This window comes from Panthera uncia (genome assembly GCF_023721935.1).
Source record: "Panthera uncia isolate 11264 chromosome A3 unlocalized genomic scaffold, Puncia_PCG_1.0 HiC_scaffold_11, whole genome shotgun sequence".
NCBI classification, from domain to species: Eukaryota; Metazoa; Chordata; class Mammalia; order Carnivora; family Felidae; genus Panthera; species Panthera uncia.
In genome coordinates, this window is record NW_026057578.1 from 65,966,173 (window position 1) to 65,985,657 (window position 19,485).

Consider the following 19,485-nt stretch of genomic DNA (forward strand, 5'->3'; position numbering starts at 1 on the left):
GAGAGGAGGAGGAGCAGAGAGAGAGGAAGGTGCAGAATCATAATCAGGCTCCAAGCTCTGAGCTGTCCACACAGAGCCCAACGTGGGGCTCGAGCTCACAAACTGTGAGATCATGACCTGAGCCAAAGCCGGATGCCCAACCGACTGAGCCACCCAGGCGCCCCTGTTCCTTCTTTTTTTAAAAGTTTATTTTGAGAGAGAGAGAGAGAGAGAGAGAGCGCGAGCACTAGTGGGGGAGGAGCGGAGAGAAGGTGAGAGAGAGAATCCTAAGCAGACTGTGCACTATTGGCATGGAGTGCGATGTGGGGTTCCAGCACAGGGACCATGAGATCATGAACTGAGCCCATATCAGGAGTCTGATGGTTAGCCCACTGAGCCACCCAGGCACCCCTCCTGTTTTGTTTCTTTTTTTTTTTTTTTTTTTTTCCTGTTTTGTTTCTTAATCACATGGAGATTAAACTCCACTGATTGCTGACTGGCTGCTGTCTTGTTTTCAACAATGCCTTTGGGGCATAAATTGCTTCACAGATGATCCAGTTAAATTTGGGCTTTTTTTTTCTTTTAAGTTTATTTTGTGTGTGTGTGTGTGTGTGTGTGTGTGTGTGTGTGAGAGAGAGAGAGAGAGAGAGAGAGAGAGAGAGCGCACACGCATGAGAGCATCTGCACCTGTGCGCACGGAAGGGGCAGAGAGAGAGGTAGGGAGAATCCCAAGCAGGCTCCATGCTGTGAGCTCAGAGGGCCTGTGGAACTGCTAATGCTGTCATGCCAGAAGTGGAGCTCTGATATTTGAATAATGATGTTTTTAGTGATGTTCAACTAATAATCATGTATAGGGAAAGGAGAAATTGAGAAATATGTCCTGAAGTTACAAGGTGAAAATTCAACTTTTATTTTAAGAAGAATCATAAAATATGTAATCCTACTTAATGTAATTTTGGTTCTTAACCACTAAAAATATTTGTGGATGTGGGTAATGCAAATGAGTTGGATGTATATCTATCATTCTTCTATCTGAATGTGTTTGCAAAGACTTCAGGAGCCATTATTTCCAACATATCACAAGCCATGTTTATTTTCTCTCTTCCCAAGAGTAGAGGAAGCAGGTGAGCTCTCAGGTTTTTAGGCAAAGTCTTCTGGGAAAATGCTTAGGCTTGTGATTTTGGTTTCCTAGGTACAGAGCCAGATGGACTCCTTCGGACGAACTATAGTTCTGTCTTAACAAATGTTGGTGCTGCTCTGCATGGATTTCATGATGTCATGAAAGGTGAGGTTTGGAAAGAACATAAATAAGCTGAAAACCTTCATCTCATTTTCTCAGATCTGCCCAAATGAGATTAAACCAATATCACCAAGGCTAATAGACCCCAGAAAAAGGCTTAGTAGCATTTGGCTTATGTTGAAGTGCGCAGCTCACTGCCTTCTGTTTTTTCCATCTGCTTCATTTCAGAAGGTAAACACAGTGCTGAAGAGAAACCCTTGTGCACAATACTTTGGCCAAAAATACATTGCACTGATTTAAGGCAGGTGTGTGAATTTTATCAAGCCAGACATGCTATTCAGAGGCATTTAGCAAAATACTTTGCACTTGTTAGAGCCCAAGCATGAAGGAGTTGAGGAATCCAGGGTTTAAAGTCCCAAGAAAGAATGTACCCACTTTCCACCATCCTGTGCATTTTTAAGTTTAAAGTGCCCATTTTAATTCCCTCCTCTCTCTCTCCCTCTCTGTCTCTGCCCGTCACTCACTTGCACCCACTCTTTCTCTCTCAAAAAAATAAAATGAAATAAAGTACCCATTTTAAGGCCTGTTTTGTTCAGGGGAGACTTAAGGAGTGGAGGTCTGGTTTTAAGCTTTGATTAGTTTTGAATTGCTATGTACAAAGAATATAGTCGGCTGAAGGACATTTCATATGCTTCTTAGCTAACTGTGATCCTGAGTCGACTTTTCAGTCTGTGGGTCTGCATGGCTTGTAGGTTTTTTTCTTCTTTTCCTTTTGAAGAGAGTTGGGGTAGGAGAAGGAGGAAAGGGCAGAAGCAATTATTGGAAATAGCCCAGATTAATAATAGCCTAGATTATTCATTGTGGTACTTAGGTAACAATTAGGGACCAATTACTAGTTTCACAGAAAATAATTTTAAAACCTTAAGACTGTTGGAAAGCATGTACAAGATGGGTGTATTCAGGCCCTCTAGTAGGTTGGCATGTAACCTCCAGCACTGGGAATCATTCAGTCTTAGTGTCAGCAGTATTAGCTAGCACTGTCTTACCTTTCAGTATGGAGAATATACCTTTCTGTGGCTCGTCTCCAATTATAAGGAATTTAAAAAAATCACTGTACTTCTAGGGCTAGCCGTGGCTGTAGGAATCACAGCTTGAATAGACAGTCTTGGTGGCAGTTGACAAGAGTCAGCCCAAACCCAGCAGAACTAGTCTGCTGTGTAGAGGACCTAAGGGCATGGTGCCTTTTTCCTGTGCAGCTTTTGGTTTGGGAAGTTAAAACCTAGCTATGGTCCTCTCTTCCAGGACTTTAATTAACCCAGAGCTAGACCATTGAAACCATAGGTAGCTGTTGCTACAGTTTTTGGTTTTAGTTTCTAAATTTTGCTATGCTGATATTATTATTTGTTCTTGCTAGCAGTTTCTCCAGCATTCCTATAAAGAATGGGTGAGAGCAGTGGAGGGTAGCTATCCAATAAGAGGGGTCTTAAAGCTTCCTTTACATTAAAAAAAAAATCTCGATTTTATTTATATTTCTATTTTAATTAATCTATAATATGCAGAGTTTTATACAGATGCTTTCTTTTTTTAAGATTTTTTTTTTTTAAGTAATCTCTGGACCCAGCATGGGGATCCAACCTACAACCCCGAGATCAAGATTCACATGCTCCATCAACTGAGCCAGCCAGACACCCCTATTCAGATGCTTTTATTCAAACATTACATAAGATTAAGACACCAAGTGGTCCAAATCTAAGAATGTTACTGTTTGTTATTTGGGACCCAAGCTAATGGAACTTATGGGAGGATCAGAGGCACCCCCCCCCCCGCCCCCCCCGAACCCCCTTAGTTCCTCCACTTGTTTCTGTCCTTGAAAACATAACGTAAAGAGAGAATATTGGGAAATATGAAGGGTGGTTGGCAAGATTATGGGGTCCTGTTACTAGGTTTACAGTTTAAATCTGTCTTTTTACTTAACTTGTAAGACTGGTGGGTATCTCTCATGGAAACTCAGAGTGAATATCAACTGACATTAACAGAAGAAGCTTTATGTTTCAGAGAACTCTCATTTCAAGCCTCTTCCCTTCCTGCTTTGCCCTGAATAATTGCTTGATCTAAGTTAGAAGGCAGGCAGGTGTCATTGTAAAAAGAGAGCTAGAGATATATTAAAATGTCTGTCCTACATGGATTTAAAATAGGAGTGAATTAATCTTTTAACAAGTGAATTCTGAGGGAGAATTGTTATTTTTTTAAAGTTTATTTTTTTTTTGAGAGAGAGAGCGTGAGCACAAAAGGGGAGGGAGGGTAGAGAGAATCTCAAGCAGGCTTTGCACTATTAGCTCAGAGCCTGATGTGGGGCTTGAACTCATGAATTGTGAGATCATGACCTGAGCTGAAATCAAGAGTTGGATGCTTAACTGATTGAGCTACCTAGGCTCCCTGAGAATTGTTGATTTTTAGTCTCAGGTCTAAAGCAGGTAGACTCATAGGAAACATAAGAGAAAAACAAATCTCTGGGCTTAGGTTGTATGATTTCTTTGTTCTTTTTGGATTTAAAATTTAATGTCAAGGAACACCCTAAATAATTGAAATATTTCGACTTGATAAAGAGTACACAATTTGATTAGGAGAATTACTGTTGTCAAACTGCAGTGGCACAGGTCCAGTAGAAGCCATGTAAGTATTCATAGTATTATATGACTTTCATTAAGTATCTCAGTCACCTGCTGATCACCTAAGATTACTGCCAGCCAAGTTGTATCATAGTTTTGTGTACTTCTAGCAAAATTGCAACCAAACCTTTCTGTGGTGTGTAGAGAGAAAATGTCTGTGTTAGGGGCTAGCAAGTTCAGTATATAAGAGTGTTCAGTGTTCAAATCAAAAAAATTTTTTTAATGTTTATTTTAGAGAGAGAGAGCGCGCGTGCATGTGAGTCAGTGGGGGGAGGGGCAGAGAGAGAGGGAGACACAGAATCTGAAGCAGGCTCCAGGTTCCAAGCTCTCAGTACAGAGCCCAGTGCGGGGCTCGAACTTATGAACTGTGAGATCATGACCTGAGCTGAAGTTAATGCCCAACTGACTAAGCCACCTAGGTGCCCCCAGTCGAATTTTTATTCACTTGGGTATCTTATGAATATATAGAGGATAATCATTTATTTTTGAAAACGTAAATATAATAGTAATATACTAATTAGTTGATTCTTTTGCTGTGGCAACTGTAATGTAAGGTGTTAACAACAGGGAAAACTGGCTAAAAGGTATACAGAAAAGTCTCTGTAACTTTTCTGTGACTCTAAAACTAAAAGTTTACATATATGTGCGTATATGTATATTAAATATATAACTAAAACAATTCCCCAGTTTAAAAATTTTAGTAAAAATAATTCTATTCATAAAACAGTGATTTTGTGTTAAAATACCATGATCATGTCAGGTTAAATCTCAAAAACCATTTCTTTCTAGTCTTATTTCTTTTTAATTATCCATAACCTAGAATTAACTAGACTTCTTGATTCTGAATAAATGCAGTTCTCTGCATACACACCCATTATAAAAATTCTCATATTTTGTGATTATTTTTAGCTTTGTTGGTAGGGATAATTAGTGCTGTTGTACCTGAAGTATTCTAAAAAATTCAGAGGAGAATGAATTGTAAACACTTTATTATTTAAAAATATAATTACCCTTCCTTATAAATCAGTGTTGTCTTAAGATTCTCCCATTATCCCTTATTTCCAGGACAAAATCATTCTTTCTCAGAGACCCAGAAAACCCCAACCTTAAGTCATTTGGCCGGTTTCACCTACTGCAATTTCTCCTCATGTTTTTTATATTTAAGTCTCTCCTGTGCTTTTCTAACCAAAGGCCTTTGTTGTAATATTCTGGGACTGGAAGCAGTAGCACGTGAAGCCATACACTGGAGGATTCAGTCCCAGTTTGGCTGTGACGATCCTTGTCAGTGTTTGTTAGGGTGTGTACCGGCAGACTGACTAAGGCCAGTAAGGATTGCAGGAGATCGTGTTGGTCATTCTCTTCCAGCTTCATGGTTAGCTTATATAAGTACAAGATGAATTCTCATTTGTGCCTGCCAGACTATTAAAACAGCGTTTTTAACTGGTAAATACTGGTCAGGGTCATTTACTCAACACTAGAATAAGAGCAAACACTCGAAAGAGGGAGAATCAGACCCGTAAGCTGGTGACTATAATAGAGACATCAGGATGGTGTTAAGAGACCCTCACTTGGCTCTATTCTTTCCACATGGATTTGTGACCTAATTGATACTCAGGACAATCCCGATATATTTGGGACCATTTTTTGGTCAAATTTACTGTGTAAATCTCTAAAAGCAGATATGAGAGTAGTGAACGGGCTGGTTATCTGTATGCAACTTGTGTATGGATGGTAATAGTTTTCATTTGATTGCTTTTATAGATATTTCTAAACATTACAATCAGAAAGCTACAATAGAGCATGAACTTCCAACAGCAACACAGAAGCTCATTACAACTAATGACTGTATCCTGTCCTCAGTAGTAGCATTAACAAATGGAGCAGGAAAGGTAAGTTTTCTCTGGTTTATATTGACATTAAATTTAATTCTTAAGTAAGCTCCTTTTTTTTTCCTTCCTTAAATGACATAGGAAAATTAATCTGTAAAAGAAGTTTGGAATATCAGACTTTTTTGTAAAATAAAGTTGTCTCCCTTTTCCTTCTCACTGCCCAATATTTAAAGCAATAGGAGAGTGACTGTTTAGCATTCGTGATGAGTAAGTAGATCACTCACAGTTTATTTTTTAGTGAGATATTTGATGATCAGTATACATCTTTGTATATATCAAATGTCTGCTGTATAGAAATTGGGAAATTACATAAAAAGAAAAAAGAACCAATAAAACCTTCATTAATATTTTGGTTTTTTCCTTCCTGGTTTTTTGTTTTTTGATAACACTTGTCCTAATGCTACCTCTGTGGTTTTGTTTCTTAACAAGAACTTTTAAGGTGACTTTGAACATATGTCTTTTCATTGAACCATTAATATTAGATAATAATTATTTGGGTCATTAAGCACTTAATTATTATGATAAACTGGCCAAAATGCATTTTCTCTAAAAATTCTGTCTTGGATATTCTGGCTTCAGCAGCTGTCACATTGTCAGTATGTGTTCATGTGGCTGTCATCAGCACCTTTACTGATTCATATTTCTCTGGGAACTACCCATATATGTGTAACCAAAAGGACTGTATTCAGAACTATCTTAGCCCATTTATTTCTGTGGATGCAACCTAATTTCTCAAGGAAATGTTAATTTCTACCTGTGTTTATATACCATTATTTTTCTGACAGGTTGCCCGTAACAGGAACACATTTTTTTCAGGTAATTAAGTTAACCAGAAGTGATCACCGATCATATTACATATTCAGTGTCCTCTTTCTCATCTTTCCCCGACTCAGACTGGTCTTTGTGACACTTTGCAGTGCTTGGGGCCATAATTAGAGGGTGTTATCTTTGGGTTCTGTCAGCGCACAGATCTGTGCCTCCAGGGTTCCTCAGCCAGAAGACCATCCCAGCTGTACCCTCTTGATTGCTTGCATCTACAGGCATGCTGAAGCTTTCTGAAGATAATTCTGACCTTGATTTAATTAAGAAAACTTCTGGAAGAAGAGAATGTTAGCACTTTAGAGGCGTTTCTGCAGTTTCTAACTTTTATGAAAATTCTGAAATATTAAATACCTTTATATAAGCTAATTTTAGATTTGCTTTACCTGAAACCTTAAAATGTCTCAAGGGAAGGTATCTGATTGTGAAAAATTGTGCAATTTTTATAAGTTTTTTTTTAAAGTTTATTTATTCTGAGAGAGAGAGAGGGAAAGAGAGAGACAGAGGGGGAGGGAGAGAGAGCGATAGAGGATCCCAAGCAGGCCCCGCACTGTCAGTGTAGAGCCCGACGCAGGGCATGAATTAAAAAACCACGAGATCATGACCTGAGCCAAAATCAAGAGTCAGACGCTTAACCAACTGAGCCACCCAGGCACCCCTAAAAATGGTTTTTAACTGAAGTAAGTATCTGAACTAATGTTAGTTGGTGGCAGCTTAATATCTAGCTAATGTGATTTGATTAAACTAAATTTTATGGTATATAATTTTTAAAAGCCCAGTAGGAAAATGTAACATATGCATATTGAAGAACATTTAGAAAATGTACAAATACTAGAAAGAGGAAAGAATGTAAACCTCACCATGTATTGCTATGACCTAAAATGCAAATCCTGGGTATATGATTATCCATGTCATTTACAAGGAATATAAAGCTCAAGACTTTTAGAATCCTTTATTTTCTTGAATACTACCTAGTGTAGAATTTCATTTGACATAGTAAAATACTAATGAAAAATAAAAACTTTCAGACCATTAGTGATTGCTTGCTTACTTTCTGGCCAATTTTTGCCAAGGTGTAGGATACTTTGTTCCATAAGTCACTTCTTATTTATCAAAATAGGATATTCTTTAATGTATGCAGCACTTTAATTTTTTTGGCTAATAACCTTCTCAGACATTTTTATTTATATCACCATTTCATACAACACTATAAATTCAAAGTCATGGCTCAGTCATGGGTCTTTGTGCCTGCTTACACAGATTTAGTCTTTATTATATTTGTAGATCATAAATTGAGATTTACAGAATTAAATTTAAGTAGAGTTATCATATTCAAGATGCTGTGTCCTGTCTCATGTTGGAATTGGAAACATTCAAAGTTAAAATACAAATGGAATATATAAATCCAAACATGCATATTTTGAGACTAGTGGCAGAAATTAATGAGGTAAATGGCCCATGAACATCATCCCCAGAATAAACCCGAATTCAGTCTTGGTTTTCAGAAAGAATAGAAATTGTCGAGGTTAAGACATGTCAGAAGTCTGGTCTCAATCTTTATACTGGTATTGTCTTTCTATTACAAATCATTGGCCTAGGAATTCTTCCCAAGTAAATAAATGTAGGCTTTTGGCAGGTGTTGAAATTTCATTTCCATGCCGGCACCTTTAACTTTGCTTCGAAAACTATTAGGTCTATATTTTAGATACATGATTGGAAAACAAAATCTATTTTCTTGTCACACTTGATTTAGATTGCATCTTTCTTCAACAACAATGTGGACTACTTCATTGCTTCTCTGAGCTACGGGCCTAAGGCAGCGAGTGGCTTCATTAGTCCTCTTTCAGCTGAGTGCATGCTGCAATACAAGAAAAAAGCTGCCGCCTATATGAAGGCTCTGAGAAAGGTTTGTGAGCTCCTGTTAAATTAACCTCAGAGGAAAAATCAGGAATCATTCCAGAGAAGGGCAAGAGTTTTTCCACATTTCGTTTTGTTTAGATTTTACACAGTTGGGGGCACAGGTGGTTGGTGAGTATTGGGGGAGGTCTTTGGGGAGGAGAAGGTGACAGAGACCCAAACCTCAATTAATGTGTGATCTATGCATAGGCCATGTTGAACTCATGTCCCCAAGTGTCTAGAATGAGGCAGCCAGGCAGCCAATAAATATCAAACTTCAGAAATCTCAAACTTGTAGAAATAGAAAAAAATTGAAATACATTTATAATTTTTTCCTGAATATAAGAATACAAGGTCATTGCAAGCAGAAATCAGAAGGTGTAACAGTGCATGAAGAAGAAAATTACGCACCAATTCCCACCCCCCAGAGGTAGCTACCCTTAATTTTGTTGGAGTATATCTGTACCCAAAAAACTTTAGTGCATGTGTGTACACATGCACACAAGGAAACACATACATGTATGTGCTATAAAAAGCAAAGTGTATCTGGATACATACCCTTCTATTTCATTTTACTTTTTTATTTCAATTTTTTATTTAAATTCTAGTTAGGATATATGGTAAAATTGGTTTCAGGTGTAGAATTTAGTGATTCATCACTTAAATTTAACACCCAGTGCTCATCACAAGTGCCCTCCTTAATACCCATCACCCAATTAGCCCATCCCCTGCCTACCTCCCCTCATCACTTCTCAGCTCTCTGTAGTTGAAGAGTCTCTTATAGTTTGCCTCCCTCTCTCTCTCTCTTTTTTCCCCCTTCTCCTATGTTCATCTGTTTTGTTTCTTAAATTTCACATATGAGTGAAATCATATGGTATTTGTCTTTCTCTCACTGGCTTATTTTGCTTAGCAGAATACATTCTTGCTCAATCTGCATTGTTGGAATGGCAAGATTTCATTCTTTTTGATGGCTGATAGTCCATTGACATACACTGTTTTAGAATATTATTTTTGTGGATATAAAAATTGTGATTTTTAATACATCAAATAATACTTTCTATAAATATAAATTGTTATCATTTTAATACCTCTATAGTATTAAATCTATAGTATTTCATTCTGTGTGTGATAATTTAATTAACTAATCCATTGCTCATGGATATTTAGGTTGTTTCCTATTTTTCACTGTTATATGCGGAGAAACAGTAGATATTCTTGCACATGCAACTCTAACTTTGTGCATTTTTTACCTTTTTCCTCATTTTTTTTTTACTTTTAGGTACAAATAATGCCTAAACATGTTCTTATATTACATTAGAACATTACATGTATAGTCCCTAATTCCACTCTCTCTCCAGAGGTCACTATAGCTATCAGTTTGGTGTATAACCTTCCAGAATCTTGGAGCATTTATGCATCTGTATAAACTTATAGACAATATACAATGTATAGAATTTTCTTTCTTTTTTCAACTGAAATGCTTGTTTCATTGTGCAACTTGATTTTTTCTTTTTTTTTTTAACTTTTTAAGTTTTATTTATTTATTTTAAATGTTTTATTTATTTTGAGAAAGAGTGTGAGTGGGGGAGGGACAGAGAGAGAGAGAGAGAGAGGGAGAGAGAGAATCCCAAGCAGGCTATGTGCTGTTAGAGCAGAGCCCATTGTGGGGCTCACTCTCACAAACTGAACCGTGAGATCCATGACCTGAGTTGAAAGCAAGAGTTGGACACTTAACCAACTGAGCCACCCAGGTGCCTTGATTTTTTTCATTTAAAGTGTCTTAGATGTGCCTGACTGGCTCAGTTTGAAGCGTGGGAGACTCTTGATCTCAGGGTCATGAGTCTGAGCCCCATATTGTGTATACAGATTATTTAAAAAAATTAATTAATTAAAAAAATGTTTTGTTAGGTGTATAGAATTGTCGAATCACCATATTGTACATCTGAAACTAACATTGTTCTTCAACTATGTATTTAAAAAAATATTTTTTAATGTTTTATTTATTTTTGAGAGAGAGAGAGCGTGCACAAGCAAGTGGGGGGAGGCGCAGAGGGAGAGGGAGACCCAGAATCAGAAGTAGGCTCCAGGCTCTGAGCTGTCAGCACAGAGCCCGATGCAGGGCTCGAACTCAAAACTGTGAGATCATGACCTGAGCCGAAGTCGGATGCTTAACCGACTGAGCCACCCAGGCGCCTGCATCAACTATACTTTAAAAAAATGAAGAAACAAAGAAAAATTAAAAACAAATAAAATGTTTTAGAGACCTGTCTGTATCATTACATATGGTGGCTACTATATTCCTTTTAAATACAGCATAGAATCTTACAATATGTATGTTTTGTGGCTCATTTAGATATTCCTTATTGGTGGGCATTTAGGTTCATTCCAGTTTTTTACTGTTACAATAATACTGTAAGTGATAGCTTTGTAAATGCCTCCTTGGGCACATGTGTGGAATATTGAGTAGCGGAATGTTCTGAATCATGTGGCTTGCACATTTTGCATTTTAATATGTGTTGCAAATTGTCCTTAAGAGTAGCTGTACTGTTTTATGTTTCTAGCATTGTATAAGGCTACCAATCTCTCTTTGTGTAATTATTTTAATTATGTCTTTAAGATTAATTTCCCAAAATGGAATTGCTGGTTCAAAGTCTGTGAATCTTTCAAATTTTGACACATTTTTCCAGACTACACTTCAGGAAGATTGTCTATTTATAGTTTACCAGAAGTATAAATTTAACCCATAAATTTAATATTAATTAGACAAGAAGCTTCTTATTATTTTAATTTGCATTCCTTTGCTTATTGAAGTGGTATGTCTTTTCATAAAGTTATTGTTTGTATTTATTCTGTCAATTCTCTGTTCATCGTTGATCTATTTTTAGATAAATGTTCCTAATTAGGGTTGAAAGAGCTCCCTATATAGTAAGAACTTTAATCCTGTGCCTGTGTTAGAAGTATTTTTTCTCCAGTTTGCTGTAGTATTTTTTCAAAATAGAAGTTTTAATTTTTATATCTTTAAACCAATCTTTTTCTTTATGGTGGTGATTCTTGGCCAGGGGTACTTTTCAAGATTACAGAAATGATCACCTACATTTTCTTCCATTACTTTCATGGTCTAAATTTTTAGATTGAATTCTTTAATTCATCTTGGAGTCATTCTGATAGAGGTATGAAAAAGGGATCTAAATAGTTATTTTTCTAGATTATTACCTGGTTATCCTTGTGGCTTTTATCCAGTCTGTCCTTTCTCTATTGACTTAAAAAAAAAACAAACAAACCCAGCATTTATCACATAATATGTTTTTGTGTATGCTTGTGTCTGTTTCTAGATATTCTGTCCTCTTCCTTTATCTGTCTATTCATGTGTTTGTTTTGGAAAGTTTTATTGGGGGGTTTAATTGACATAAAAAAACTGCATATATTTCAAGCATACAATTTGATAGGTTTTGACATGTTTACACCCTTAAAAGCACAGTCAAGACAATGCCCCTTAGTGATCTTTATTTCTGCCTCTCTGACAATCTGCTTTAAAAAAAAAAATTGAGATGTCATTGACATACAATATTATATTAGTTACAGGTGTACAACATAGTGATTCAACACTTATATACATTACAGAGTGATCACCAAGATAAGTGTAGCTACCATCTGTCACCATACAAAGTTGTTACTTACTATTTATATTCCTATGCTGTGCATCCTGTCCTGTATCTTATTTATTTTATAACTGGAAGTTTGTATCTTTTAATCCCCTTTCTCTATTTTGCCCATGCTCTCCCCCCCCCCCCCCCCATCTGGCAACCACCTGATTGATCTCTGTATCTGAGTCTGTTTCTGTTTGTTTGTTTTTTTTTTTTTTCTTTAATTTGTTTTGTTTTGTAGATTTCACATAGAAGTGAAATCATATGGTATTTGGTACAGGTCCATATGCTTTTAGTTAGTGTAGATTATAACTGGAATGACAAGTCCCTCTTTGTTATTTTTCTTTAAAAAAGGTCCCTGTGACATCATTAAAAGGAAATAGTGAATGTTGGCATATGTCTGAATTTATTGTTGAACCCCGTTTAACATTCTTTCTGTGTACATAGGATTCGGGAATGATATGATCTTTTCCTTTAATTCTTCTGCTGCCTTTTCCATAGCCCCTCTTGGAGTCTGTGCCTTACGAAGAAGCTCTGGCAAACCGCCGGGTCCTTCTCAGCTCTACTGAAAGTCGAGAAGGCCTTGCACAACAGGTATGGTGCCTCATGCTACTTGTTAAAGGAGCATAAATGTTAAATCCCCTGGAGAAGGCTTTTAACACAGAACAATATAAAAGACTTTATAAGTGAACATGTAAAATTAATTGTTTAACATGTGCTAAAACGCACCATAAGCATAATTCATTGAAGAACATTTGTTGATACTCTATTTTTATTTTATTTTTTTTAATGTTTTTATTTATTTTTGAGACAGAGAGAGACAGAGCAGGAGCAGGGGAGGGGCGGAGAGAGAGGGAGACACAGAATCTGAAGCAGACTTCAGGCTCTGAGCTGTCAGCACTGAGCCACCCAGGCGCCCCTGTTGATACTCTAAATAAGTCATCTTGATTCAGTTGGTGTTATAATTGCCACTCAGGTAATATCAACACACTTTGGCCATGGTGATTCTTTCTTTCTCTAGGCACTAGATTTAAAAGTCTGAATTAATAAGGCAAAAAAGGGGGAGGAGCTTGAGACTCCATGAGTTATTTATTTCTTAAATGATCAAGAACAAAAAATTTCCAATATTCTGTTAGTTGGTCAATTGAATTTGGGGGCTAGGTGGAGGTGGGAGGGAAGTTGGTACACACTGACACTGGTTTAGCTTTTGTCAGAGACGTACTTCAACAGCAGGCTTGCTTTAAGTTTTGGAAATACTTACTTTAAAGAGAGTGCAAATAGATTATTCACCTGACACTTCCTTTTGTCTGCTGGCACATATCACTTATCTTTTTGACATTAAATGTGCTAGGATGTTGGAAGTAAACATTTAATCCAGAGTAATTCCTAAAAAACAAAATTCTTGGGACAAAAATAAAATGTGGAATACTTTAAAAGTTGATTTTCAATTTCAATTTTCTTTTTACTTTATGTAAGGAAAGTAAGGCTTAAAGAAATTAAGCAGCTTTTACCCAAGGTAGCTAGTAAGTGGGAGAACTGTCTGGTTTCAGAGCTATTGCAGCACTGCCCCCCCCCCCTCCCCAATTGACCAGCTGTAGGCTAGTCTGATAAGCACTCTGGGTGTGACTTCCTGTCTCTCTGAAAAGAGTGAGTCTAAGATCTGCCTTCCAGGGCCTTGTAAGGATTAACTGAGCCAATGGGAGGCAGTGTGATATAGTGAAAAGAATCAGACTTGTGAGCCAGACACATGGGATCCAAATCCTGGCTCTGCCATTTGCTAGCTTAGCAGGTGGTTCAGCTGCTGGGAGCTTTAGTTCTCCTCTTTGGGAAATGAGAATTGAAGGACTGTGAGGCTTCAATGGGATCCTGGCAGGAAAGTACCATGAACAGTGTCTGCTGCATGGTAATTGCTCAACCATGATAGCCGGTAAAGCATTTGGAATTCACTGTAAGATTGTTTTTATTTTCATGTAATTCTCAAGCTTTCATTTGCCCTGAGAATTAATATATTTAGACTTCTTGTTGAATGGAGTATAACATAATTTAAAAAAAATATACAAATTATTAATGTATAGTTAATCCTTGAACAACAAGGGGGCTGGGGCATTGATCCCCTCGCACAGTTGAAAATTCGTGTAAACTTTCGACTCCCCCAAAACTTAATTGCTAATAACCTATTGTTGACTGGAAGCCTTACTGATAACATAAATATCCGATGTACACATATTTTGTGTATTTTATGTATCATATACTGTACTCTTACAATAAAGTAAGCTAGAGAAAAGATGTTATTAAAATCATAAGGAAGAGAAAATACTTTTACAATATTGTACGTATTTATTGAAAAAAATCCACATTATAAGTGGATCCATGTAGTTCAAACCCATGTTGTGCAAGGGCCAACTGTGTATCCCACTGAATTTTCACAAGCAAACATACTGATGTAACTAGCATCTCGGTAAAAATTTTTAAAAAGAACACTTCTGTATGTAAAGTATTCCTTTAAGAAAAAAAATACTAGGAGTTCAGCAGCCTTCCTCATGCCCCTTTCCCACCTTCCTCCTTGCCCCCAAAGAAAACCATCATCTTGTGTTCTAACACAATAGATTAGTGAAAAGTTCAGTAAATGAAACTTTTCATTCATTGAGATTATATAATATATATTCTTTCAGGTCTGCCTTCTCTCATTCAACATTATATTTGTAATATTCATCCGTGTTATGTGTAATTGTAATCTGTCCATTTTCATTATTGTTTAGTATTCTACTGGGTGAATATGCATTATTCTTTTTTATTGCCTATGAATATTTGGGTAGTTTCAGGTGTTTGGCTATCATAGTGCTATTGTGAACATCCTTACGTATGTCTTCTGGTAAATGTGCATCGTGTTACATACATAGAATTGTTGGGTCATATAGGATATGATGTCTTCAGCTTTAAAGATCCAGCCAAACAGTTTTTCAAAGTGTTTGTCCCAAATTCCAGTCCTGCTAGCACTATCTGGTAGTTCCAGTTGCTCCACAAACATGCCCACCTTTGTGTTTTCTTCTTTTTTTTTTAATTGTTTAAATGTTTTATTTATTTTTGAAAGAGAGAGAGACAGAGTATGAGCAGGGGAGGGGCAGAGAGAGAGGGAGACACAGAATCCGAAGCAGGCTCCAGGCTCTGAGCTGTCAGCACAGAGCCCAACACAGGGCTCAAACCCACGAGCTGTGAGATCATGACCTGAGCTGAAGTCGGACACTTAACCGATTGAGCCACCCAGGTGCCCCTGTATTTTCTGTCCTTTAATTTTAGTCATTTGGGTGGTTTCAAATTGCTTTGCTTTGATCATAGTGACATTGAATACCTTCTTTTTTATGTTTTTAGTCTTGTTCAGTGCCTATTCAAGTCTTTCCCCCCCTTATTTTTCTATTGGGTTGTCTTTTTCTTACTAATTTGTAGAAGTTCTTTATATATTCTACATGTTAGTCTTCTGTTGGATACATGCTTTGCGGATGTCTTCCATTTTGTGACTTTCCTTTTCACTCTCAATGATATCTTTTTTTTTTTTTAATTTTTTTATTGTTTATTATTTTTGAGAGAGAGAGAGAGAGACTGAGAGCAAGCAGGGGAGGGGCAGAGAGAGAGAGGGAGACAGAACTAGAAGCAGACTCCAAGCTCTGAGCGCTCAGGACAGAGCCCGACGCGGGGCTCGAACTCACAGACCACAAGATCATGACCTGATCTGTAGTTGGCCACCCAACCAACTGAGCCACCCAGGTGCCCTGATGATATCTTTTGATGAGTAAAGATTTTTCATTTTTTTTAAAAAAATTTTTTTAATGTTTATTTATTTTTGAGACAGAGAGAGACAGAGCATGAACGGGGGAGGGTCAGAGAGAGGGAGACACAGAATCCGAAACAGGCTCCAGGCTCTGAGCTGTCAGCACAGAGCCTGACGCGGGGCTCGAACTCACGGACCGCGAGATCATGACCTGAGCCGAAGTCGGCCGCTTAACCGACTGAGCCACCCAGGCGCCCCAAGATTTTTAATTTTACTGTCATCCAATTTTTCAGTTTCTGGTTGTGCTTTGTGAATCTTGTTTAACAATATTTCCTTTTCTCTGTGTAACGTTCAGGCTTTTTAAATTTTATTTCTGGGAGGCAGTTTGGGTTGATGTGCTGTGAAGCCTGTCTTTAGCCACTAAGTTTTGTCTGCATCATCCTCTAAGGTGCAGAACTCTATTGCTTTTCAAGGTTCAGCAGAGTCTGGAAAAGATTTCTAAACTGGAGCAGGAAAAAGAGCATTGGATGTTGGAAGCACAGTTAGCCAAAATCAAGCTGGAGAAAGAAAACCAGCGAATTGCAGATAAGCTGAAGAGTACAAGCATCGGGCAGGGGGTTGGGCCAGCCCAGGAAAATCCCACTGGGGTGAATGCAGGGGGCCAGGAAGAAGCCTCAACCAAGGCTGTGCTGGAGCCTATTCACAGCACCAGTCTGGTAAGTGTCTCCTCCTCCTCCTCCTCTTCCACTCCTCCTCCCCCCTCCCCCTCCCCTCCCCCTCCTTCTTCTTCTTTAACGATAATTGGTAAGGCCTTAACCTAGTGTTTGCTGTTAACCATCTAAATTACATGTCAGTGTAAAACAGGTATTATCCATGTGTTCTAGAAAAAGCAAGGGGTAGTCAGGATGGCTCCTTGAAAAAGCTATTTCATTAAATTTCCTTTGATTTTCCATGACACTTCCCCATGGTAAAGGCTGTATTCCTGGAAAAGATCAAGTAAGTCAAATTTAAGGTGATTCTGTTTTTCTATAGGTTATGTTTCTGACCAAGGGCTTGAATGTCTAACTTTCCATAGAAATGACCCCAAATACCATTAAAAATTTTTTTTAAATGTTTGTTTATTTACTAGAGAGGGAGAGAGAGAGAGAGAGAGAGAGAGAGAGAGAGAGGGGGAAACACAGAATGCAAAACAGGCTTCAGGCTCTGAGCTGTCAGTGCAGAGCCCTATGCGGGGCTCAAACTCACAAACCGTGAAATCGTTACCTGAGCGAAGTCAAGACGCTTAACTGACTGAGCCACCCAGGCACCCCACAAATACCATTTTAAACCAGTTTATGGTTCTTAGACAGTATAAAGCTTTACAACATATATGTAATACAGAAACTCATCAGGTTATATTCCATAAGGCAGTATACTGCCAAGTTATCTTACAACCTTATATTTCTTGCCTTATATTTAACTGCAGTGATTCAGAAGGTGAAGAAACATCTGTCTATATTGGAGCTATTAATTACTTCAGGTAACTTCAAAGTTATGTCAAGAAAAGAAAAGAAAAATTTTCTAATTATAATATTCTGCCCACTGTAAGAAAAAGTTAGAAAATCTAGGAAAGGAGAAATCAGAGGGGGGAAAAACCCTTATAATTAGAAATATGGCTTATTAGGTACATTTTTACAAGCCTTTCTTGAAGATCTTGAGGTGAGCCATGTGCTTTCGTGAGACCTGTCCTAAGCACTTGATTTTACCCTTCCTGTAGCTCACTGATGCAATGGATGAGCAAGGCATGGTCCTTCTTAGATTTACCTCACATCTGATTCAGGGTATCCCTGATAGTAAAGCATACAAACCAGCTTTTATTTTCAAGATGTATATAGGCTCCATTTCATTTTAACAGTGTCAGAAACTCAGTTTATTATTATTTTTCCTAGATGTGATACTGGTATTATGATTATTTAGGAGAATATCTTAATTTTTGGAGATAAACACCAAAGTACTTAGGTAAGGTATCCTAGTATATGCAATTTACTTTCAGATTGTTCAGAAAAAAAATACATATATGTATATATGTATACATATATATACATATATATATATGTATACACACACACACACAGGTAAATAAAACAAATGTAGCAAAATGTTAATTATTAAATGTAGATGGTGGATATACAGACATTTCTTAAACTTTTTATCCCCAACTTCCTGTGTGTTTGAAAATTTTCGTAGTAAAATATGGGGAGCAAAAAAGGATTAAAATTTTTAGAAAAGCAAAAACACATAAAACCACACTTCTCAGAGTTGTGACTTGCGTGGACACCATGCTCACAGGATGATCCTGTAGAGTGACCCTCTGATCACAGGTCTGAATCCCAGACATGAGTCCTGCACATTGCCTCTGACTAGGAGAAGCTGACTGCCTAGAGGGTACATTCAACACACATAGCTGAATGTTGACATCTGTTCAGGGACCACCTGGGAAAGCACCTCCCCCCCCCCCCACTCATCTTTGGATTTCCCTTCAGAGTCTGTCTCATTGATCCGGTCACACGGTTCTCCCTCTTGGTCTGATTTCTTGTTTCTCTCCTGTCTCTTTCTCTCCTATACCTGTTCCTTTGCTCGTCTCACACTTGCACTAAGCAGTAGAGTTGGTGGTGGAGGGAGTAACTGTTGGACCAGACTAGACCAGGAAGAGTGCTGATACAACAGTAGTGATTGTAGTGATCATGGGCCGGCCACAGTGCTGAGGACTTTTAGTATGTTACCTCAGTCAGTCCTCATACAGATCCTATGAGATTGTACATACTATCATGTCTCTGTTTTGTAAATGAGACTGGGGGGCAGAGAGGTGAAATAACTCAGCTGAAGTCATACACTTGGTAAGTGATGGAACTAGGATGGAACCCAAGGTATCTGGGACCATGGCCTTGTGATCTGATTGGTGTCAGAAAACAGATCAGCTGACATCAATTCATCTGTTTACTGCTTGCCTTTCTGAAGTGCTGGGAGTTGGCAACACTGGTGCATTTGAGTCATTAATGTCGGTTGCTGAAAATTGAGGACTGTCTTTTTATTTGATTCTTCCATATGTAAGTGAGAAGGACTTCCCAGGGATGTGGGAAACGTTTAGTACTGAGCACTCTTGGGGCATGAGTGATGACAACTTTATTTGTGCTTGAGATTGGAAGTCAGTGTTATTTTAAGTAGTCTGTCCAGTTAGCATCTCTGTACATGGCCTTGATTTCTTTGGTTCGCAGATTTCTGTTCGCATCTCGCAAGGGTCTCTTTCCTCCCACCCACCTTATAAGGTGTTATCAGAATAATTTTCCTAGAGTATATTACTGATTATGCACTCTCTCGCTTTAGACTTCTGGTAGCTCTGTTATCTATAGAATATAATCCACTCATTTGTTTAGCATTCAAGGTGTGTGGATACCTTTTCCAGACTGTCTAGCCCTGTCTTCTACATTTCCTCGTACAAAGCCAAATTGAGCTCTTCCCTGATAATGTTCTTGGCATTTTTGCTTCCCTCTCTTTGTTCAAGCTATTCCTTTTGATATCTGTGTATCCATTACCCCCATCCTCT

At 37.8% G+C, this 19,485-nt stretch overlaps 1 protein-coding gene across 5 annotated transcripts in view; it reads left to right on the forward strand.

Annotated features, from left to right (window-relative positions):
- PPP1R21 (protein phosphatase 1 regulatory subunit 21) overlaps positions 1-19,485 on the forward strand; it is a 66,743-nt gene that overhangs the window by 32,777 nt on the left and 14,481 nt on the right. For all 5 annotated transcript variants that reach the window (XR_007462189.1, XR_007462190.1, XR_007462191.1 and 2 more), the window contains exons 13-17: positions 1,172-1,264; positions 5,650-5,777; positions 8,350-8,502; positions 12,638-12,730; positions 16,376-16,618. Coding sequence is in view for 2 of the 5 variants with exons in the window: in XM_049651455.1 (XP_049507412.1) it covers positions 1,172-1,264; positions 5,650-5,777; positions 8,350-8,502; positions 12,638-12,730; positions 16,376-16,618 (710 nt within the window). In the remaining 3 variants the exon portion in view is untranslated. The remainder of the gene's footprint in view (positions 1-1,171; positions 1,265-5,649; positions 5,778-8,349; positions 8,503-12,637; positions 12,731-16,375; positions 16,619-19,485) is intronic.